The sequence below is a fragment of the Physeter macrocephalus genome, chromosome 17, assembly GCF_002837175.3.
Source record: "Physeter macrocephalus isolate SW-GA chromosome 17, ASM283717v5, whole genome shotgun sequence".
Classification (NCBI taxonomy): Eukaryota; Metazoa; Chordata; class Mammalia; order Artiodactyla; family Physeteridae; genus Physeter; species Physeter macrocephalus.
Genome location: NC_041230.1, coordinates 42,467,332 through 42,491,741, shown reverse-complemented (window position 1 = coordinate 42,491,741; position 24,410 = coordinate 42,467,332). Strand labels below are relative to the sequence as shown.

The window sequence follows — 24,410 nt, the reverse complement described above, 5'->3', positions numbered from 1 at the left end:
CACACAGAATCCCTCTGTTTTCAGCCCTCTGCTCCGCTCGTTGCCTCTAAGCCCAGGCTACTTGGGCTGAACGACTCCCACTTCTTTGCAGTCTCACTGGTGAATTTTCTACGCTTCAGGTCTTTGTGCCTTTTTGTCCACCCACTCCGTTCCTCATTCTATCTGCTAGAATTTGTTTAAATCTCTCATTATTTGGTTATACCCTCCTCTCCCCCTTTTATTTTATTGCTCTGGGTGTCTTTCCTGTTGAACATTTCTACTTTTATTAAGATTTCAGGAGGGACAAGAGTGGGTCTAACCTCCCACCGAGACAGAGAAAGCTGCTCATACCTGAATTTTCATTTTCTCATCCATTTGGTTTCCTCTGCTCTTGAGTTCACTCTTCATCTCCTCTTTGAACACTTGTATCTTGTCCTTGAGCTCTTTTTAAAGACAGGTCATATCGCCTGTAATTTCTCTGAGACAGTAGAGAACTCCCCGTTTGTACTGTGGGTTTTCTTCCTTGCATAGGTTCCCTTGCAGGAGGTTTTCATCTGCCTCTTGCTTATGATCATCTCCTCCTTTTATTTCTCTGTTCAAAGATCTTAGCTATTTTTTTTCCCCCAAATCATGTTTGAATGAGACCCACTAAAGAATCAGTGAGGAAGGAAGGGCAGGGGAGGGTGGCGGTGCAGTACTGTCTGCAACACGCTCTCACCAAGTGGCTCTGTCCCCCGCCTTCCACAAAGATCCATCTCCCCGAGTGCGGCTCATAGCAGATGTCCTTAAGTCCCAGGCTCCCTCTTCTGAGATCCTGCGATTGCTGCCTGCCCTCACTTCCTCCTCTATGTCACTTCTCCATTAGCTATCTCCCTGGACTGGGAGGCCGAACACCATGGGGTGTGGGGCTGGTCTCTCCTTCAATCCTCCTTCCCTACCGCTCTGCCGTGCCACCTTCCCCAGGGCGCAGCCATTCCCACTGGTGTCCTCACGCCCGGCCAAGGATCACGGGGATGATCTTGTGGGAATGTTCAGAGAACACTGCATCCTGCCCCAGACTGGTGGCCAGGGGAGCTCACAGCCTCCTGCTTCAGCCTGGTTCACACTTCTCACTATCTGGAGATGGGCTGGCTGGTTTAGGGTTGGGGCTTTGAGTTTTGGTCAAATTTGAGTTTTAGTCAGACTTGAGGGGGATTAAAAGATCTTTCCTCTCATTAGTGGGAAGTCACTGTTTTCTAAAGTTGAGCTTCGTTATAATGGGCAGGAAGGAAAGGGTCATAATAATGAGCAAGAAGCTCTCACATTGTTAATAATGGTTTTCCTACCAGTTGATATCAGAATTTATTGATATTATGACTCATTTTAGATTTTTCCTCTCTGTTTCCTGGATTCTTTATATTCTCCTCGACTGAAATTAGGCAGTGTACCAATACTATTCTTTTATCACACACACAGCACCCCCCTAGGAGTTAGGACACCCTCTGTCCAGTTACCTCAGGAATTGAGGGCAGAGGGGATTTATCAGCTTTGCAGATAAAGAAGGGTCCACTTGTTGAGAGCAACACGTTCACAGGCAGGGTGGAAATGTTCTTCATGACCAAGGGCTGGTAATCAGGTTCCAGGATAGTGTTAGGTTTCTGCAAAAAAGAGAAAAGAGGAAACAAACCAACTTATGGTAAACACAGTAAGCCTTTAGCAACAAATGTCTGATATTCATTGTTAACAGCAGAATGAGCATTCTCTCTATTTATATCTATAGACGTATGGATTTATATTATCTCTATCTGTCATCTATCTATCAAGATATAGATAATATACATCTATATATTACATAGGTTCACTTCTCAGTAGTCCACCATACATTCCAAATGATTTATCTAAATCTCTACAAGGGATTAATATATATGTAGATTTAGGTATAGATATTTTCTATGTATCTATGTATCTATTTCACTAGAAGAGATCCTACTTAAGCCAGAAAACAGGTTAGATTTTCTTACTTTCTTGTTGCCTAGTTTAAAAAACCCTATATAAGCCATGCCTCTGGGTAGAACTGTTACTACAGAAGTTTCCACAGCATCATAAAACAAAGTTTAATAAATTAGTGATATCTTATGGAAGAACCCATGTATCATTACAATGAATAAAACATTTTTTTCCTTACACAATATTCTTTTCATGCTTAAAATACCCAATTTGCAAATATACTTATCTTGCTATATTGACAAACGCTCATAACTATTTCCTGTAAATTTTCCTGATAACACTGGGAGAGTTGATTTAGAAGCATCGTTCACTCTGTTAGATCAAATTTCATTTTTCAGCTGGAGAAAGCATCATAAAATGGATCTTAAGCTGGAAGTTTCCGGTCAGACTGGATTTTTCTCACTCTGACATTGGGATCCACATTGTCCACTGTGTGCCTTGGAAAGGGGGTCCTTTAATATCAGTAGGAAGTGACTGGAAACCTCAGTCTCTGGCCTCCAAAAAGAATCTCCCTCCCATTCCCTGGCTCTTCCAACAACTCTAGCCTATTTTTCCCAGGCCTATTTGTTTTGATTTGTTTTTCTCCCTGTTCCAATTTCAGTTAAGTCCTCCTGATTCCATGTTTTGCTCTGCCTCTGCCTCTGCTTCTTTGTCCAGCATAGTCTTTCTTCCACTGTGGTTCCTGGAGTCACTGGCTCTGAGCGAGCTTGGGTGACCAGTGTCCATGGTGTCTTAGCCAGTTCAGGCTGCTATAACAAATATCACAGACTGAGTGGTTTAAACAACAGCCATTGACGTCTCATAGGTCTGGAGGCTGGGAAGTCCAAGATCAAGGTGCCAGCACATCCAGTGTCTGGTGAGAGCCCACTTCTTGGTTCGTAGAAAGCTGTCTTCTCACTGTGTCCTCACATGCCTGAGAGAAAGATCACCTCTCTTGTCTCTTCTTATAAGGGCACTAATCCCATTCATGAGGGCTCCACCTCCATGACCTTATCCCTTCCCAAAGTCCCCACTTACAACATGATCATATAAGGAATTAGGGCTTTGGTGTATGAATTTTGGGGGGACACAAACATTCAGTCCATAAAGTTGACTTGAGCCACCTGCCTCGGTTGTACCTCATTAGCCCCTTGTGCACTCCCAAAGTTCTTTCAGAGGTTCGGTCTGGCACTTACCACGAGAAGCTGCCACTGTTTCCCTCCCTCTAACATGGTAATATAGGTACTGGGTTCATCTTGCACTTGCAGATTTCATACTACAGTTTGGGGAGGGATGAAGCAGCACTTTCGAACTTCCCCCCAGGCTGCTGTGTCACTGCAGGTAGCTTTGAAGTGAAGAAGCCACACTCGGTTGGTTTTGGCAAGAGGCCATTTAGAGGTTAGTGATGAGAAAGAGTCGATGCACAGAGAACCCGTTCTATTTTAAAATGACCCTTTCTCTCTGGCTTGTCTCGCCAAATATCAGGAGACAGGATTTGCTTCTGGACTTCATGAAGCAAGCTGACTGCTAGTTTCAATTGACCTTTTCAATTCCACAGAGATGTGGTTCCATCTCTGTGGCTTATGAATGGTACAATAGTTATATAGCAGATCAAATCTGAGGAAACGGTTATAGAAAAATTCTTCCCATAGGCAGGCTTGGTATCATTAAAGTCTAAGGTACTAAATCAGATACACTGCCCTGAGCCAAAAACAAGGAGACAGAATGGATAATTGGGTGTACCAAGACAGGTCTCCTGCACACCCTGGGTAATGAAGTCGCATTTCTTCATTGTCCCTGATATGGAGTAAAATGTGAGCAGGAAATGAACAATGAAAAATACAGTAGTAGGACAGATTTCAAACTTGTGATATTTGGGAGGATGGAGAGAAGGGCAAAAACAAATAGGGCGTAATGACTCAATTCATTTTTTAAATTCAACAAGTCACTGTCATATTGAAAATATCTGCTATTTTATTCTAGTGATAAATTCAAACGGTAGACATTTAAACAAGAATATGTTTTTTTTTAAAAACAAAAAAACAAACAAAAAACAAGGCTAAAGGATATAAACAGAGGAAAAGGAACACTACCCACACATTTTTATGAGTGTTTATGTACTTTGGAAAAAAAATCTAATAGGAAACTAAGCTGCATATTTATCATATACCGTAATGTCTTGCACAGAACAGCTATTCAATAAATCTTCACTGAATGTTCTCTGAATGGCTACATTTAGAGAGAATATGATGCAACCAAATTTGGCACAGCTGTTGCCAGTAAATATCTTTCCTGATTACTTGAAAAAGGAAGAATTTAAAACAGCAATGAAAGCTTAATAACTGTAGAAGGAATTCTGGTAGTATTTTCTTTTTATATGTCTCATGGAGATTGTCACAGTTAGTTTAGCATCCTGTAACTGAAACCTTTATCCTACTTCTTCAGTGTCTACATTCCCCACCAGTTTGTTAGGTTAGGGTTTTTGCTGTGTCTTTACTGCCTAATACACTGCAGGTGCTCAAAAATTATTTGTTGATTTGAATTGAACTTGTACATCTCACTTCCCGTACTAGCCTATAAGTTCCCTTATTCATCTCCTGGCAGAACACCTTATCCATGGTGGGTGTTCAAAAGATATTTATTTAATATGAACAATATATAGAGAATGCACCAGAACAAATGGTCTTGAACATTCTCCTGCTAGCCTCCATTAACAGAAGGAACCCTGGTTGGTTCCCCCATGACCGGTTAGGCACCGCCACACCCAGTCCTTTCGTGTGACAGCATAGATCACACCATGGGATCTTCCTTAATGCTTGGTCTTCCCAGTTGGTTGTGAAGTTCATCAGGGAGGGACTATTCTCACTGTTGTATCTCTACGACCCAACACAGTGCCTGGCACATGGTAGGTGTTGATAAATACTCCACTCCACAGCCAGCGTGACTGCTTCAATCAATACATCTGACCATGTCACTCCCTTCCCTGAAGCCCTCCAATGGTCACCCAAAACAAAACCCGAAGTTCACAACATGTGTCCCAGTCATGCCACACACACCTGGCCCCTGCCCACTTCTCTAGATGGACTTCATTGTCATTCTTGGCATTCTCGGCATAGTCTCTGTCTGAGGTGGCCCTTCAGGTTTTATGCTGACCAAGCTCTTTCGTGACTCAGGCCCTCTGCATGTGCTGTTCCCTACAATTCTCTCTCCCCCCTTTGTCACCAGACCGACTTCTATTTGTCCTTCCAGTCCCAACTTGAGGCATTTGCTCAGGAAGCCATCTATGACCTCACGTACAAATAAGGTCATGTCTCCTGATACATACTCTCACTGCAAGTTATACCTCTTCTTCATAGCGCTGTTTAGAATTATAATTTAAACAATTAAATTTTAATAGTTTGTTGACAGTTTGTAACATCAACCAGTCTCTTAGCTGTGACTATGTCAGATTTTTAGCACCCACACAGCCCTTGACCCAGAGGAAATGTTCCACACATACCTGTCCTGAACAATAAATAATTCTCTGCTGGAAACCTGCCTAGGACTAGGTCAAGTCCTGCTGTGATATCTCCCCTCCTCTTCACCATCCAGCCCACTGCCCTGAGCAGCAGTCATCCCCAGCTCTCCCCTTTTCTGGGCCTCCCCCACTTACCACTCACCCTTAACGGCACATAAAGTTATCGACAGTTATGGGCATACACAGCAAAGAATGTGAATCAAATAGTTTAAGCTGATTATTCCCAAGCACTGTTAGGTGATCTGCAAAATAGCTTAACTTGTGTCTCAGTTTCCTCCTGTGTATCATGGGAAAGATTGCTGTGAGAGACAAATGGGAAAATGTAGGTAATGAACATGGCTCAATGCCCAGCACGTACCAATCAATAGTGGTAGCTATTCTTACTGGTTACTGTAATTATCAATAATTCTTCTCCAACCATTCCTATACTGTGATGTTTATTCTACCTAGTTAGAGTAAAATGATGGACTGAAATGCATTTTCAGTGCACTGGAATACCCCTTCACTTTGGTCTTATACATCAGGAATGATGGAAGTAGAATTTCTATGGCAATTCACTTTTCAAAAGAATGTAGGTTTAGATTCAGAATTTTTAGTTGAATGTGTATTGGCTCTGAAGCTTAAAAAACAGTGGCTGGGTGTGGGTGTAACAGGATTCCCGTTAATTTAGCTTCCGAAATGAAAGCGTGAACGTGCGCACCCCTAGCTGGAGCGCCCGGCCCTCCCCAACACAGCCCCACTGACCTTCTCCAGTCGGTATACGAGCTGCTTGGTGGAGAGCTGGATGAACGGTGCCACGAACTCACAGATGATGTTCACTGTCATCACCAGGCTCTTCCCCTTTTGCGTCCCGATGACCGTGTGGCACACCAGCTTTTCTTTGACTATCTGCAGACAAGATATACCAGCGTTTGTGGAACCTCCATAGCTTGGAAGACCTAATTCTCAACAATCAGCAAAATGATTCTCAACTACCTGCCTGGGGACACCAGGGAGGAGCACATTTTTCTGAGCAGTGCATGTCAGGGATGGGTCTCTGTCACACAAAGTCTGATTGGTTAGATGTATCCAGGATGGGTCCTGTGTCTACTGCTGACTGTCCCTGAGGACACAGTCAATTTACATTCAGCTCATCCAGTATACATATGGAAGATTTATCAGGGCTGTTAGGGACTGGATACACAAAACAGTGATGGAAGACGCAGATAAAAATCCTTCACGGGCTAGCACTGTGCTGTACACCTGAAACTAACATGACATTGTAAATCAACTACAGTTGAAAAAAAATTATTCATAGACTTAGAATTCAATGGTAGTTACACAATTTCTTATCAAGGTAGTTGGAAGCTGGCTGGAAAAAGTTTGCCTTTCACATTTGAATATTTAAAAATCGTGTACTAGTAATTAACATTTCTTTGGGCCCAAGAGCCTTAGATTTTTATAGGGTAGAAAGGACCCAAAGTGAATTTATAACATGAATAGCCTTTATTGAAGACTGCTCAGGTGTCAGATGTTAAAGAATTCAAGTCTCTTCTCAATTATGTAGCAGAACTTAGAATACAGGGGAGCTTTTAGTAAAGCTACAACTGAATTGAGAACCCCAGCAGCTCAGATTTAATGCCTTTAAAATACAGTCAACTCTTGAGAACAACACTGTAAACATGCCTGCAACAGACTGTCAGTGTCTTGAGATGAGGGCCTGCATTCTATTTATCTTTGCATCCTTAGTGCCTAGCACGGTGTGTGTCATGTGGTACATACTCAGTGGAAATTGGCTGAACCCCTCAGTAACAGAGGGAAAGAACATATTATACACTCCATAATGGGAAATAACCTTCTTTTTTAAACTGAGGATGAGTTTTTCCTGAAAATGTTCTGTGAAGAAACAACGTAAGTGAAGCAAAGTGCCATCCGTGACCCTCGAGGAGCTAAGCAAGGAACCAGCTTTCCCATCTCGTCTGCTGGGAGGCAATTTCTTTTTTTTTTTTTTTTTTTTCCCCCGGTACGCGGGCCTCTCACTGCCGTGGCTTCTCCCGTCGCGGAGCACAGGCTCCAGACGCGCAGGCTCAGCGGCCATGGCTCACGGGCCCAGCCGCTCCGCGGCATGTGGGATCTTCCCGGACCGGGGCATGAACCCGTGTCCCCTGCATCGGCAGGCGGACTCTCAACCACTGTGCCACCAGGGAAGCCCGAGGCAATTTCTCACTGTTTCCTATTTTCATGAGGAGAAAGGACCGGGGCACGAACCCGTGTCCCCTGCATCGGCAGGCGGACTCTCAACCACTGTGCCACCAGGGAAGCCCGAGGCAATTTCTCACTGTTTCCTATTTTCATGAGGAGAAAGTTCAGCATCACATCCTAATTTGGTGACACCAGCAGGAGCTCAGGTAACCATCATTTCTCATTCACAAAGTCTGCCTTTGTGAAGAGGCTTGTAAGTGATCTCAGAAGTCTTTCTTTTAGGTTTTTAATGGTTTCCAGCCTCCATGAGGGAATAGGAATAAACAGACACATGGTTGGATCTGCCTAAATGTCTTAAGCAGAATGGTGATAATGTGAATAAGAGCAGAACATCAGAGGTGCTGAAGATAAATGCGGCTCTTTAATTGATACATAAAAAGATGATGATTATAAATGTGATGCTGTTGAGTCAAGCTGAGAAGGAAGGAACTAAGGATATCCCAATACCTGGATAGGAGAGGCAGCCGAGAGTGTCTATAAAAACATTTTCTTAAAAATAAATATTAAGTGAATACTGCTAAGTATTAATCAGAGGCTTAGCTTTGGCTGAACAGTGGATGTCCCTCTACCAGAGACTTGCTGGCTCTGTTGACTCTGGGGATGAGAACCTGCTTTAAACAGTATTTTAAGATTGGATTCATGGTAACTGTAGAAACAAACAGAAAACTCAGCAGAGCTGAACCTTGAATGCAATGGGTGCTGCCATGGTAACCCAGTGCCGTATGCAATCCTTGAGAAACCACAGCCTTTCTTCAGATAAATGTCAAGGGACTCTCCTAAGAAATAGAGCAAAGATTTATTTAGGAGAATAATAGCTTCTAAATGTGTGTCCTCTTACCCTGGGAGTGGCAGAATAGCCTTCAAGTATCACGTCAATCGTCTGGCCTGGGTACAGCTCCATCCTGATGGGGTGGAGTTGAAACACGGGGCTTTGAGGATCCCTGGGTGCCTGGGAGCACTGGGACTGGCACTGGCTCTTAGCACGCCCCTTCTTAGCCAGTCTCTTCTTATCCAGCTTTTCTTGGGGACAGAAATCTTCATTCATCCAGAACAACTGTTGGACCCGACGTCCCTTGTTGGTCAACTTGAAGCGGTAATAATAGGTGTCCAGGCTGGAAAAGAGGAGGCAAGCATTGGGAGGATTCAACTTTGGGTTGTTCCGTTCAGCTCTACAGACTTGGGATTTACTCCTCCGGAAGTATTTAAAAAGTGAGCAACAAAATGGACATTATTATTTTTTTCAACGTAGGAAGGCTAAATGGTGATACTGCTAGGAACTACTAGGACAACGTAACATCTACTCGTTGGGTCATTAGACTTGAGTCAGTGACTTGAGTTTGGTCCCTGAGTTGCCATCACCAGAAAAGGGGCCGTGGGGAAGTGGCCCCACCCATCCCCAGTCTTTCTCAGCAGGTTAAGCTGCCACATAACACACAGATACAGTTCATGTGAAAATCACTTCAATTTACGAGAAATGGTACTGAGAAGTGAAAGCAAAATAGCTACTGAAGGAGAAGTATATTTCAAATTGTGTTGAGTAAATTTCTAGTAACTAGTTAAATGTCTTGTGATGGACTCAATTTGAAGGGAACTTTAAAGAGAAACAACACATATCCTCTAAACATTACCAAAGGTCAAGGGGGCTATAATGCATCAGAACACCACCTGGATTGGTCATTTATCTCAGACTAATGTGCTTGAAAGATGCTACTACTCATGCATGCATGTATGCATTCATTCATCTATTCTGCAAATATTTACTAAAGACCTCTTTATTGTCTGTCTCTTTGCTAGACACTGAAATTTCTAAGATCTTGGAGGTGGTTCAAATGTGTTTTTTTTTTTTTTTTACTGATTTATAAGCTTACTTTAAAATATTCTTTTCAGGGAAAAAACTCACCTCAGGACTTTTAAAATTTATTTTTTATTTTTTGGGGCTTTGAGTTTTCATCCCATCTGTCCCTCCTTTGGAAAGACACCATGTCTAATAAGCAAGTTGAAGCTTGATAAATAATAAGGAGTGTTTGCCAGTTGTCAGGTATAACCATTATTCGCTAAATATATGTCCGATGGGGCATGCTCATTGGAGTCTTCACTTTGTAGTTTGACTTCAGGGCTAAATGTAGGTTTTGGGGAAAATAATAAATAACATATACTATTTTATAAACTAGGCAGGGTCTCTTGTCACTTATTCACAGCGTATCTTTCAGTCATCATAGCACCCCAGTAATAATAAGCATATTGATTAATTTTATTGATACAGAAACAGAAGCTCTGAAAATTTAAAGGAGTTGTCCAAATATAATGCCATCAGAAGAGGTGGCATACGGGTATTTCTTTAGATCCCTGTGCCCCAGAAATTGGCAAACTTTTCCTGTAAAGGGCTGAATAATAAATATTTTAGACCTTTTGGGACACGTGGTCCATCACAACTACTCAACTCTCCACTGTAGTGTGAAAGAAGCTGTAGACAATATATGTACATGAATGGGCATGGCTGTCTTCCAATAACACTTTGTTTATAGAAACAGGCAATGGGCTGCAGTTTTCCCACTCCTGCTTTTGATGATTCTTCTGGAGATTGCTGGCATCAAGATTTTATGTCAAAAAGAAGAACAACAGGGTTTAGGCAGAGCAGAAATTGGCAGCTAAAAGCTACAGGTTGCTTCTATATTCGTAGAAAACTATCAGCTATCCCTCCAATTCCAGGCAAGTGTCAGAATATCCTTTGGGGCCATTTGACACTATCTGTAGATTAAGGAGAACATGTAATTAAGTCTGGTTTGCAGTATATTGTTTTCTGTAATTATATTTGAATGCACTTAACAAATAAATTTGGAAACAGGAATGTTATGCAATGACAAAATGCCCTACCATATGGTCAATGGATAGGAGGAGAGGGCATTTTTTGTATCTAGTTGACACAAAAACTGTAATTGGGTGCCTCTCTGAAAACATATGCAATTAACGATCTCACTTGCCTATTACTTAATTCCTACTGGTTTATGGTATTTTCAATTAAGTGCCATATTTTGTAGATGGAGCAGAGGAAAGGAGGTATGGGTGGGTTTGTGGGGAGGGTTCCTAACAGTACTTTGTCAGGTACATCTCTAAACACAGTGTGTCCATCTTGGTTTCAGGGCCTTAGGCCAGAAGGCAGGAGCATCCCTTTGAGATCTGTTCACAGCACTGAAACAAACAGGCACCAATTCAGCTGGCTCCTGAGAATCAACTAGTGACAATGCATGACTCTTCTGAGGAACCATAAACAAATCCTCATACATATCCTCCATGGTTAGTATTCAAACCCCATACATTTTTAGAGTCACATTTAGACCGTTCTTCTCAGAGATGTCTATACTGTACCACCTTTTATTTAAATATTTAGACTCCCTAGCTTTTCCTGAGTGATCAGGTGGAGCCAACTACAACCATCTCAGTTGTTGGTGCTACGGTGGGGAGGCAAGCAGAGAACATATACGAAAAAAAAAATTACTGGCTTTGCAATACCTGATGAGATACATTTGCTATATATATACTTTTTTTTAAAAAAAATATTTATTTATTTATTTGGCTGCACGGGTCTTTAGTTGCAGCACATGGGATCTTCGTTGCCACATACGGGATCTTTAGTTGCAGCACATGGGCTCTTAGTTGCGGCATGCATGCGGGATCTAGTTTCCTGACCAGGGATCAAACCGGGGCCCCCGGCATTGGGAGCGTGGAGTCTCAACCGCTGGACCAGCAGGGAAGTCCCTGCAATATATTTTTACCTTCCTAGTTATACTCTATTTAGGTTATCACTAAGATCCATCTGTATTTTCTACATTCATGGAGAGGAATTAACAATATATTGGAATCAAAGAAGAGAAATCATGTTCAAGATTCTGAATTTGTCACAGAGAAGCCACTGTAAGTTTTAGAGAAGAATATACTTCCTGTGAACCATCTCTTCTCTAGTGTAGAGGGACACAGCTTGGAGAATGTAACCAAACTATGACTAGGAAATGTCTTCTTGTGGCTGATGAACCCATCTGGAGGGGAAAAAGTGAAGACAGGGAAGGGAGGGGGCTGATGAGGCTAGTTCTGTTTACTTAAAAATAATTTTCCAAAGTAGGAGTGATGCTCAGCTTATAGAATATATGTGATATGTATAAAACTTGGTCCATGATATTTCCTTACCTAAAATGTGCTCCCAGATTGAGTTCTGGTGCAAAGGGCTTATCTGAAACAATGGTGGAGCCAATTCCTGAAGCCTGGACAGGTATCCGGTAGGTGTTGCTATTTTCAATGTTCAAAATGACTGTGTCTTTGAATGTCAGTATGTCGTTCAGGTTGGCAGTCAGTGTCAGTTCAACATCACTTTCTGGGGGAACTGTGCCTTCCTTGGGTTCAACCGTCCAAAGGGACTTTTTGTGTGCCTGTAACACAAGACTACAAGTTAACAGTGAAGATATTCTTGGCTTTTCATTCTGCACATGTCAAAGCCCTCTATACTTCAAATGCCTGGCACTGCAGAACTCAACATCAGAGACAAACATTATTTTTTTGAATCAAAGCAGATGGGTGTTTGTTGGCTTTTCTTTTTTTTTTCTTCAAAAAGCAATATGATTCTGAAGAGCAAACGTACAATTCTACTTTTGAATGCTCTGTGAAGATTCTTTACATCTCTTTCTTAAGATGACAGCCCAGTTGTCTAATAAACTTATACTAATTATCTGCTCTAATCTCCAAGTTCTGAGATACCAACAGAAGGTACAACATCCTTCCTGGAATTTGGAAGTTTTAAAAGAAATGTTTTTCAAATGCAAAGTTTCCATGATGTTATAGTAGGGATGAACAGCTTTCATTAATAAACACAATATAGGAAGTCATCTTGGTTTGTATTATTTCATAATAATCAATAGAATTTCATTTGCTAAAATTCCAAACTTATTTTGAAATGTATGATAGGACTAAATTATAGAGTTGGAAATGACTCCCACCAACCTGTTCCCTTTAACTGCTTAGATCCTCATAGCTCACTCTCTTTCCTCCCTAAGGTCTTTGACCAAACAATACCTCTCAATGAAGCCTACTCTGACCATCACATTTTAGGTTGCAAGCTTTCCCCCCAGTACTCCTGATCGCCTTTACCCTGCTCTATATTTTCCCCTGAGCATTCCCCAACTTCTAACATTGTGCATGACTGAGTTATCATGTTTCTGTCTCTTTGCACTACCATATAAGCTCTCCAAAGAAGGGATATTTGTCTTTTTTGTTCACTGACACATCCCCAGGATCTATAACTATGCCTGGTACATAGTAGATGTTTAATAAATATTTGTTAAATGAATTCATATATCTGCCTTTTAATCAAATCCTTTGATGTTAGAGATCTTATCTTTCATCTAAGGTAACTTATCCCTGGTTTTAATAACTCAAACTATTTGATATGTCTTCCTTATTTTAAATAGAGACATGTTTGTTTGTTTGTTTTTGACCTTCCAAACACTGGTATTTGGTCCACTCCCTTGGAGCTAAATAGAATAAATCAAACCTCCCTCTTTTGTTCAACAGCCCTTCAAATTCTACATCCAGCTTTAGAAAAAAACCTCATATGGCTCCAAAGTAAGTTGAAAATTTGGTTAAAGTGTCAAATAATAAAAAATGACTCATGCTATAAGCATCTTATTTAATTTAAAAATATAAATTCTGTTTCTTTGGTGGTAATCTATTTTCCCAGGCTGCTTCTAAGATTTTTATCCTTGTATTTGATTGATTATAGTGCAGGTTCACTACAGTGTCTCTAGTTGTGGGTTTATTTGTATATCCTGCTTGGAATTTGCTACACTTCCAGAATCTGTGGTTTGATATCTTTATTTCTGAAAAATTCTCAGCCATTATGTTTTCAGATATTGTTTCTGCCTCATTCCTTCTCCTTTCCTTGTATTATTCCATTACACATGGGTATGACTTTCTTAGTGTGTCCTCTCTGTCTCAGCCTTCATCTGCATTTTCCATTCTTTCTCTGCCTGTGCTTCATTTTGGATGATTTCCTCTGAGCTATCTTCCAGTTCATTATTCTTTCTTCAGCTGTGTGTAATTCACTGTTAAACATACTTATTATGTTATTAATTTCAGCGTTTTTATGTGTTTTTGAATTCAGGTTTTAATATTTACTTTTCTTTTTATATATTTTTCAGCCTTTTGAGATTTTTAAAAATTCTGATTATGACATTCGACTTATTAGCTACTTTTCCTAGTCCTTCCTAGTCAACTGTAAATTTGATAAGCAAATTGTTCTTAGGATTTTTCAATACATATAGAAAATACACGTTCAGTGGTTCTAAGGTCCAGGTGTTGTGAGAGACACAAAAATGTGCAAAGCACCATTCCTGTCCCCAAGAAGCTGATAGCAATGACATTCAGAGAGACTACCATGTAAACAACAAAAAATGCAAGTCAGAAGGAGGCTGGGGTGAAAGTGCCTCAGGGAAATCTAAAGAACAAGGTGCATTTCCGGAGCAGAAGATATTGAAATTCTTTGACAGTACGACAAATTTCCAGACACATTTTCTTTTCTGTCTAAATGTGAAATTGAGCATAATTATCAGGTAGTGTGATCCCTAACTATATATATATATATTTTGTTGTTGTTGTTGTTGTTTTTAGTTACTTAGTTAATTAATTAATTAATTAATTGGCTGCATTGGGTCTTCGTTGCTGCGTGTGGGCTTTCTCTAGTTGCGGTGAGCGGGGGCTACTCTTTGTTGCGGTACGTGGGCTTCTCATTGCAGTGGCTTCTCTTGCTGCAGAGCATGGGCTCTAGAAGCCCGGGCTTCAGTAGTTGCAGCATGTGGGCTCAGTAGTTGTGGCTCACGGGCTCTAGAGCACAGGCTCAGTAGTTGTGGCGCACGGGCTTAGTTGCTCCACGGCATGTGGGATCTTCCCAGACCAGGGCTTGAACCCGTGTCCCCTGCATTGGCAGATGGATTCTTAACCACTGCGCCACCAGGGAAGTCCCCCTAAGTATATTATACTATTACTTAATAAAATTCAAATTTATTCTACTCTAATTTTATATATAAACAGTTATCTCAAAATTAACACAAAGCACCATATCCCTATTTTGATTGCTGTATCATTTTTTTTTTTTTTTTTTTGCAGTACGCGGGCCTCTCACTGTTGTGGCCTCTCGGCACGTGGGACCTTCCCGGACCGGGGCACGAACCCGCGTCCCCTGCATCGGCAGGCGGACTCTCAACCACTGCGCCACCAGGGAGGCCCTGCTGTATCATTTAAATCATTTCTAACAGTCCTGTTTTGAGGAAGAAATTACTCAGAAATATTTATATGGATAAATATTCATAGAAAATATTTAGCGATGGCTAACAATGCACTGGGAAAAGGCTGAAGAAAGAATTGATATAGAGATCATTTCGAAACTTCCAGGATAATAATGGAGAGGCAAAGCCAAACTCTCCACTTCATTGAGGAAGAGTTTGATCACTCCCTCGTAAATCTTTCTTGGCTCCCCGTACTGTTCCGAGTAGGGAAGCTCAGAATAAGCCCTCTAAAGAAAAGCACATAGAAGAAAACAACAACTTAAAAACAAATGTAAAATATACTCTATGGGCTGGATTTGAGAGGGCACTCCAGTCCAGAATTATCCTGCCTCTATTTAGTTTCTATGGTGTATTTCTCCTAGCAAATGTAAAAACACATGTAGCTCTATGAGGGCTTAGGTACAATGTAAAGCTGCGGATCAGAAACTTCCTGACAAGCATAGATTGGGTTTTGAATAGAGTTGCACTGCTTGATGATGGTTGTAAATAAGAAGAATGTATGTTGCAATTTGCAGGCAAGAGTTAGGATTTTGAGCCAGGCAGAACTCACAGGATGGCAGTGCTTTGGAACATCACCAAAATCCAGGTCTGGCCCGAAAGCAGATTCAGAGACTGGATTTGTTCAGTGGGCCCTGAATGGTCACTCTCTTGGGGACAGGCTCACAGGCACTTACATAAGGAGAATCTAAGATTTAAACTCAAATGCCAATTTCCCAATTAACAACTGAGGAAAATTCTATTCCACAGACCACAATGCTAATTATATTTCCTCCTGGTTTGAAAGTCTGCATGGGAACTAATAAATACATTGCATTTTAAAATTCAAATAAATTAAACAAAGCACAGAAGAACAGTTCTCAAGATTATAAATTGTTTATAAAGAGCATGTAGATGAATGATGATGTGGAAATTTTATTTTAATTTTGGTATTAATGGAAATTATAGGTTTAACTCTTAAGTCCAGAGGCCTGTTATTACTCATAACCTTTTAATATGGGCCATCTCTAGAGACACAGATATAAAAGAAAACAAACATTAAATACCACACTAGTTAAACTAGGGTTGAGATAAGATATTTGTACGAGAATTATCTCTATTCAGAGGACACGTGCCAAAAGAAATGTTGATGCTTGTATGACTCAAACTGTTTTTCCAAAATTTCTCTCTAACTTTTCTACTCACAGTAAATTAGCCCTAGTGGAGTACTAAAATATTAAGAAAACAGTAAGCAAAGTCTGTCTTTCCAGAACATTAACCTGTATTTGTATGTAATTTTATCTTAAAATATTAGTAACAAAAAGATAATAATCTTCATAAGTTCAATTTTGGGGACTATAGATCAATTATTACAGGCAAGAGAAACTACAAGATTGAATGTCACTGTATTTTGCTCATGTTTAGGCTCAAAGAAATAACTTCTTTGCATCTTAATTTATCTACTTTTCAAAAACAGTCTGTGATAGCCCAGTCACAGCAACGTAGGGTTCTTCTGGCAGGCACTTCAAAACTCTTATATGTGTAACTGATTCACTTTGCTGTATAGCAGAAACTAACACAACATTGTAAATCAACTATATTCCAATAAAAATTTTTTAAAAATAGATAACTAACAAGGACCTACTGTATAGCACAGGGAACTATACTCAACATTATGTAATAATGTACAAGGGAAAAGAACCTGACCAAGAATAAATATTTATATATATATATAACTGAATCGCTGTGCTGTATACCTGAAACTTACATGATACTGTAAATCAACTATACTTTAATAAAAAAAAATTAGAAACAAAAAACAAAACTTATAGCCTCGACCCATTTCCCAGTTCCAAAGCCACTGTCACATTTGTAGGCATCTGTTACAGCAGTACCCACTCTCAGAAACAATATCTGTCTTCGTCAGCTGGGACTGCTATAACAAAGTGCCGTAGACTGACTGGGTGGCTTATAAACTACAGAAATTTGTTTCTCACAATTCCAGAGGCTCTAAGTCTGAGATCAGAGTGCCAGCATGGTTGAGTTCTGCTGAGAGCCCTCTTTCAGACTGAAGACTGTTGCCTTTTCCTTGTATCCTCACATGGAAGAGAGCAGAGCAGAGGAAGCAAGCTATCTTCTGACCCTTAGTAGGGCACTAACCCCATCATGAGGACTCTACTCTTGTGACCTCATCTAATCCTAATTACCTCCCAAAGGCCCCACCTCCTAACACCATCACATCGGAGGGTAGGGTTTCAGCATATGAAGTTTGGAGGAATACAAACATTCAGTTACTGACATTCTGCCCCAGGCCCCCCAAATTCATGCCCTTCGCATATGCAAAATATATCCATTTCATCTAAACAGCTCCCAAAGCACATAACTTGTTTGGTTTCACAGGTTCACAGCTAGAGAGGAATTTTACCTCAGGATGAATGTACCTTGAGTCTCACTCATACCTGATTTAATTGATATTTAGATGAGACTCTAGAGTTGATACTGGAATAAGTTAAGACTGTTGGGACTGTTGGGATGGAATGAATGTATTTTGCATGTGAGAAGGACATCAATTTGGAGGGGCCACGATGGAATGTTATGAACTGAATGTTTGTGTTCCTTCCAAATTAATGTTGAAACCCTATCCTCAGTGTGATGGTACCAGGAGGTGAGGCCTTTGGGAGGTAATGAGGGTTAGATGAGGTCATGAGGTGGAGCCCTCATGAACGGGATTAGTATCCTTGTTAAGAGTCATGAAAGACTCACTTCCTCTGCTCTGCTCTCTGTCATGTGAGGATACAGTGAGAAGTTATCAGTCTTCAGTCTGATCCAGCCTAGTGGTACTTTGTTGTAGCAGCCTGAACTAAGACACAGTCCCAAAGTGAAACACTAATATCCTCTAACATACTAATCATAAAAAATAACACAAAAGTGAGTTCTAAAGAGCTATAAATGCAAATACAACTTCCTATAGATATTTTTAAGTGAGTCATTATAGCATCATTTCATTGGAGTTTTTATTACAGTAAATAGGAATCTCTGACATATCATTTTCAGTCTGACCTACATAATCAAAGTAATACATGGAAATAGATTTCCCATGCTTGAGTAACTAGCCCTTCTCCTTACTTAGAACTATCTGTTTTACTTTCAGTTTTTTTTATTCTAGGCTTTTATTTTATTTTGTCAAAGATTTCTCTCTTTAATGAAAAAATCAGTAAGATAATAAAGCTGGTTCCAAGGAGAATACAGAGACTGGTTTACATAGCCAGTGAAAGAAAAAAAAAATGCTGAAATACAATTGCTAAGTTAGATATTTGTTTAATTTCCTATAGAACAATAAAAACACAACATTTGAAGTAATCTTTTGCATTTCTAGAAGTCTTTTAGAATTTAAATTTTAATGTCCTGATTGACTTTGAAAGACATACAGTAATCTTTTTAGGCTATTATTTTAGATAAAGTAATGCCAGCTGCTATAATGGAAAGATCCCTGATACTCAATGGCTTAAAAATACAGAAGCTTATTTCTGGCTCACATGCATTCCAGTTGGTGGCAGGAGTGAGGATGGGCTTCTGTTCCATTCAGGCATTCAAGGGCCCCAGCTAAACAGATACCGACATGTTTATTAATTCATGGCTTCTAAGCCTGTGTGGACATGGACATCTGCTTGGCCAATGAAAGAATGGAGGGTCATATGCCAAGATTTTATGCACAAGCCTGGAAGTGGCACACATCACTTCCGCTCACTTCCACTGGCCAGAGCTCAGTCACGCAGCCACACCTAACTCCAAAGGAGGCTGGGAAATGTCATCTGCTCTGGCCCAAGAGTAAAGGAGGACAGGCGTGGTGAACTGCTAGCTACTCTCTGCTATAGCTACCTTGTTGGTTCAGTATACTGTCACATCCTTAGGTCTTCCCCCAACTCAGATTTTGGAAGGTGAAGAGTTCACTCTATCAGAACACAGAAGTAGGAGTATAATTTGGTATTTCAACTTCTATGGGAATTGCAGGCCTGGAGTTCATATCTATCTGCTGTTAGGACAAATGGAGGGGCAGCTAGAAGATAAAATAAAAATGTTCTAGGCAGGATCATCTCATTCTGTTGGCCCTTCTTCCCAAATATATGGCCTTTGAACACTCTACATAGTTTTACTCATTTATGAGGCTCAGCTTACAATCAAAACATAAATCAATGCCATTTTTGTCCTTCTTTTATCAAAAAACAAATGCCTTTCAAACGAGGGTATTGTCAATGTCAGCTTTCCTGTTCTAACCATTAATTTTCCTCGTCTAGCCAGTAGCACAGGTCAACCCTCCGTCTACAATAAAGAGAGGGTGGCACCAGCCTAAGTGCTATTTCAAGTCAGGGGACATTAGTTTTCGATGGATGGGTACCATTTCTATTCTGATTCCTGCTGACACGGGTTGGCTGTTCTAGAAGGAAGACCTGAAGTTGCTCTCCAGGGCTGAAGTGGTAAGTTTTCTTTTTGATGAAGCTTATTAATCAATGTTTGGCATAAAACCAGGCAGCAAAGTACATCCTAGAATCCAAGAACAAGGCACATTAAAATGCCAGCTGCTAGGACTTCCCTGGTGGTCCAATGGCTAAGACTCCGCACTCCCAATGCAGGGGGCCCGGGTTCGATCCCTGGTCATGGAACTAGATCCCATATGCCGCAACTAAGAGTTTGTATGTCGCAACTAAAGATCCCACATGCCACAACTACAAGATCCCACATGCGGCAACTAAAGATCTCGCATGCTGCAACTAAAAAAAAAAAAAAAAAGATCCTGCACGTGGCAACGAAGATCCCATGTGCTGCAACTAAGACCCGGTGAAGCCAAATAAATATATATTTTAAAAAATAATAAAATAAAATAAAATAAAATGCCAGCTGCTAAGGTACTGGACTATCCTTACCAAAAGTCAGGCTCTAAACCACTCTCACCTTGTGTCTCTTTGGTATTTGGCTTTTAGGGGTATCCTTTGTTTTTAGGGAGGACTTGGCCTATGTGACATTTTATGTTATTAGATGGCAAATTTGACTAAAGGAGGGATGGATGAATGATAATCATAGCTATGGAGAACATTTGGTAACCCTTTCAAAATAACAATACAGCAAGACAATGACTGATAGGAAGGAAGGCTCTAAAGGAAAAGAGCCATTGTGGTTTGAGTCCTAGATCTGCCACGTTCTAGCTGTTGGACATTGGGCATGTCACTTAACCGTGTCCAGCCTCAGCTTTCCCACCTGCAGCTCATGATACTGACTGCACCTTCTGCATAGAGTTGATGGTTAAATGAGGTGATGCATATAAAACTCAGAATAGTGTCTGGCACACAGTAAGTCTCCATAAATGACAGCTATTGTCATCATTTTACCAAGAGCTGAAATGTCCCACATGACACAATTATGGGCTCAACAGTATTTGTCCCTGAAATATATTACAAAACTGAGACAGTAAGAATGGATGCTAAGAAAGCATTTAACATACAATACTCTTGCCAGAAGAGAAGCGTCTCATAAGGGTTTACAGTACGCAGAAGTATAAGATGGCTATTCCTACTCCATCTCCTGGTGTCCAGTTATCTTCTCCTAGTTATTAAATCAAACACTAGTCTAGGCGCTGCTGTGAGGGGATTTTGCAGACGGAGAGATTACCCTAGTGTTCCTGACTTATGCCGGAACACAGAGCCCTTAGAAGGGATCGGGCTATTCCTAATGAGGAGATTCCAAGCATGTGAGGGTCTATGGAAGGGGTACATGGTGGGGAACTGTGGGGGGCTTGACAGCTGACAGCAGTCCCTGGCTGACAGCTAGCAAGAAAATGGGGTCTCAATCATTCAACTGCGAGAAAAAAAACTTTGCCAAAACTGAGGGGGCCAAGAAGTGGATCTTTCCCTAGTCAAGCCTCCAGAAGGGAATGCAGCTCAGTCAGCATCTCGATCTCAGCCTTCTGAGATCCTTAAGGCAGGACCCAGCCAAGTCATGTCTGGACTTCTGACCCATGGAAACTGAGGTAATACATTTGTATTGTATTAAGCCACTAAGTTTGTAGTAATTGTTTATATAGCAATAGAAAACTAACACAGGGTTCCAAAGATGAAAAAAATTAGCTTTCCTAAGCCTTCTACCAAAATTTCAGCAACAGCTGTCTCTGTTTTCTCTATGAATTGGGGCTAGAACGCCTGAGTCATTCCAGTAGCCCATGAAAAACACATACAGGAGGTTGGTATGTGTATGTGCATATGACTGTGCAAAGATGGAAAAATTGTGATCTTTTGCAATTCAGAATTCCATGCCCACTGGTGATAAGTGTTAAACCCTCCTCCTTAGATATGAGGGTACACATATCTAAGGCTAACATTTGCTTTTTATTTGACAATAGGTCATTAGCACACTTCTTAGGCAGTGATCAGGTCCCAAGGTAAAACAGTCAGAGCTTTTATAAATTACCCTATCATGTACTTAATATTTGCCATAAAAGACAAAAGTGTTTGCACATGTCGTTTCAACAGTAAACGAGAGCGAATACACTCAGGCAGACCTCCTATCCTGCAGTGCTAATGACTATGAAGCTTGAAGAAAACAGCACTGTGCACTTTTCTCTAAAATGACTCGCTTGCCAGTTGAAATCTGCAGGAATTTCCTTCCAGGGAAGGAGAGGACACAAATAACAACAGGAACCAAGGTGCAGAGTGAGGGATTTCTCTGGATTTATACTATTATCTCAGCAGATGCTCAATTCTTTGTGGAACAAGAACAATGAACAGTCACTGAGGTCTTTCTCTCTTTTGTCCTCTAAATGGTATCTGTAGTCATATGGTTCTCTGCCCTGAAGTGAGTCACTTTGCTGCTTAAAATAATTAACTGAACGTTAGGCGATGAAGTACAAAAGAAATGATGCCGGAGCTTTATAAGAGAAGCAGAGAGGGTCATGATTAAAAGAGGGGGCTTTAAAGTCACATGGAGACCTGTCAGTCAACTGTGGACTCTGCCCATTTGTAGCCAGGTGGCTTTGTATTAATTTTTAAAATCTAGGTTTCAGTTTTCTCATCTGTTAAATGTATTACTTGAAGATGAAATAAAATGGGTGCTGAGCACCTAGTACTTTGTCTACCACAAAGTAAATACTCAATAATTGGTGGTTATTATTAACGCTATCATTCAAAACTTCACGTCCAGTTCTCCTTCCTGCCTGCACCCTCCCCAATCTAGTTGACAGGAATCTCTTTCACAGGCCTGACCCTATGCCTCCTTGCTGGAGATTCTGGATGGCTCTCCAATGTCTGCACCAGTGGTGCTGAATTTTTTTCCCCTTTGAGAAAGTTATGGAACACCTCCATAGAAAAAGTACACACACACACACACACACACCCCACATATATCCCAAACTCTACAAATAATTTCCAGGGTTCACGGACCCCCATACATGGTGGGTGTTTGTCATCTTTTCTGTTTGAAACAAAGGCAGCCTGCAATCAAGACTGGTACACCAGATAAGAACCTATGGTCTGGAGGATTTGTTCCAAATCCTTCGTTAGAGGGCCCCAATGCACTTTTCCAGGCTTACTTCCCAGGCATTGTCAATTTCCAACACACACCCTCGGTTTCAGCCACACCAGATCTTCCAGAGAGTGCTGTATATCATCACTGCATTTAACTATGCTGTTCTCTGGAAATGTACACCCCATTTCCCTGTCCTTCTCCTCCTTATGCCTCAGGTCTCCACTCAAATGTGCCTACCTATGAACACTTTTAATTTTACGGAAGAATTAGCCACTTCCTCCTCTGTGCTTATATATAACATAGCACACTGTAATACTGTTATTTTTGTATCCATTTCTTTTTTTGAAATTGTAAACTCTTTGAAGAAAGAGATTCATTCTTATGATTTTATGAAGAAAGATCATTTTTATGTCTCTCCCTTCAGCTAGCACAGTTAGTCCCAGGCATGAGGAAGATGCCCCAAAATATTTATTCATTGGTCAATAAATATATGAAAAATGTTCAGCATCACCAGTAAGCCAAAGAAACACAAACTTAACTAATGATACAACACTTTTTTTCATCTGCCAGTTTTGTAAAACAAACAAAATGTTAGCAAGGGTCTCGGAGAGGGTGACATTCTTTAACACTGATGGGGGTAGGGTGGGTAGGATATAAACTGGTACAAACTTTCTGAGAGATAATATCAAAAGATGTATCAAGACTCTTAGTTATGTTCATGCCATTTGACCCAGCAATTGCATTTCTAGGTATTTAGTCCAAGGAAACAGTTAAAGATGGGAGCAGCAATTAAGATGTGAGCATTGTTTACAGTGGTGAAAAACTGGAAACCACCTATCAGTAGGGGATTAGTTAGTTAAACAACTGTCGTGGAGCCAAATGATGCAATAAAGTCAGTCACTGAAAATGATCTGAACAGGAATACTCCTTAATAATTCATATCAAAACTGACTATATTACATTGTTGAAGGAAAATAGCTGGTAATGAAATAGTATTATGTGATGGTGGGGGGTAGGAATACACAGTCAGACACACAAACACAGTAAAGGTTTGGAAGATGTACACCAAAGAGTTTATAGTGGTTATCTGCAGGGTGGCATATAGTGATTTTTTTCTCTATCCTTATAGAATAAATAGAAGTTAAGGAAATGTTATTTGTGTAACAAGAAGACACACGTATATTTGTTGAATAAATAACTCATTCTAAAAGGATATGATCACTCTTCTCTTTAAAGAGCATTTAATTTTAACTGTTTGCTCTCTTGCTTCAGATTCATTCCCAGTTTCTTTCTTTCTTAGAAGCTTTTTCTTTAAAAATAAATAATACACATCACAGTGTTAAATTCAAATGGATTCAAGGGTAATGAGTCTCTCTCTCTCTCATGCCTGTGCATGATCACTAGTTACCATCCCCAGAGGCAGCCACTGTTTGCTGTTTTCTGCCTGGCTTTTCAGAGAAACTTTATAAGTAAAATTAGACATATATGTATTTATATTATTGCATATATACTTTTCTTGCATAAATGGTAGCATACTTATACACTCTGTCCTGAAGCATGACTTAAATTTTTAAATTTTATTTGTATGAAATGTATACACAATTTCCAAAGTTAAATGGTTCTAGAAAAGTTATATTGTGAGAATTTGGTAAAGTTGCAGGATATAAAATTAATACACAGAAATCTCTTGCATTCCTATACACTAACAACGAAAGATCAGAAAGAGAAATTAAGGAAACAATCCCATTTACCATGGCAACAAAAAGAATAAAATACCTAGGAATAAACCTACCTAAGGAGGGAAAAGACCTGTACTCAGAAAACTATAAGATACTGATGAAAGAAATCAAAGACAACACAAACAGATGGAGAGATATACTATGTTCTTGGAT

The 24,410-nt window shown here is 40.3% G+C and overlaps 2 protein-coding genes across 2 annotated transcripts in view; both read right to left on the bottom strand.

The window, feature by feature from the left end:
* LOC129391406 (hydrocephalus-inducing protein homolog) overlaps positions 1 to 387 on the bottom strand; it is a 54,674-nt gene extending 54,287 nt beyond the window's left edge. The window contains exon 1 of the mRNA XM_055078919.1: positions 331 to 387. Coding sequence (XP_054934894.1) covers positions 331 to 387 — 57 coding nt within the window. The remainder of the gene's footprint in view (positions 1 to 330) is intronic.
* An 11,493-nt stretch (positions 388 to 11,880) lies between these two features.
* Positions 11,881 to 24,410, bottom strand: part of LOC129391400 (hydrocephalus-inducing protein homolog) — a 157,453-nt gene continuing 144,923 nt past the window's right edge. The window contains exon 18 of the mRNA XM_055078816.1: positions 11,881 to 12,123. Coding sequence (XP_054934791.1) covers positions 11,881 to 12,123 — 243 coding nt within the window. The remainder of the gene's footprint in view (positions 12,124 to 24,410) is intronic.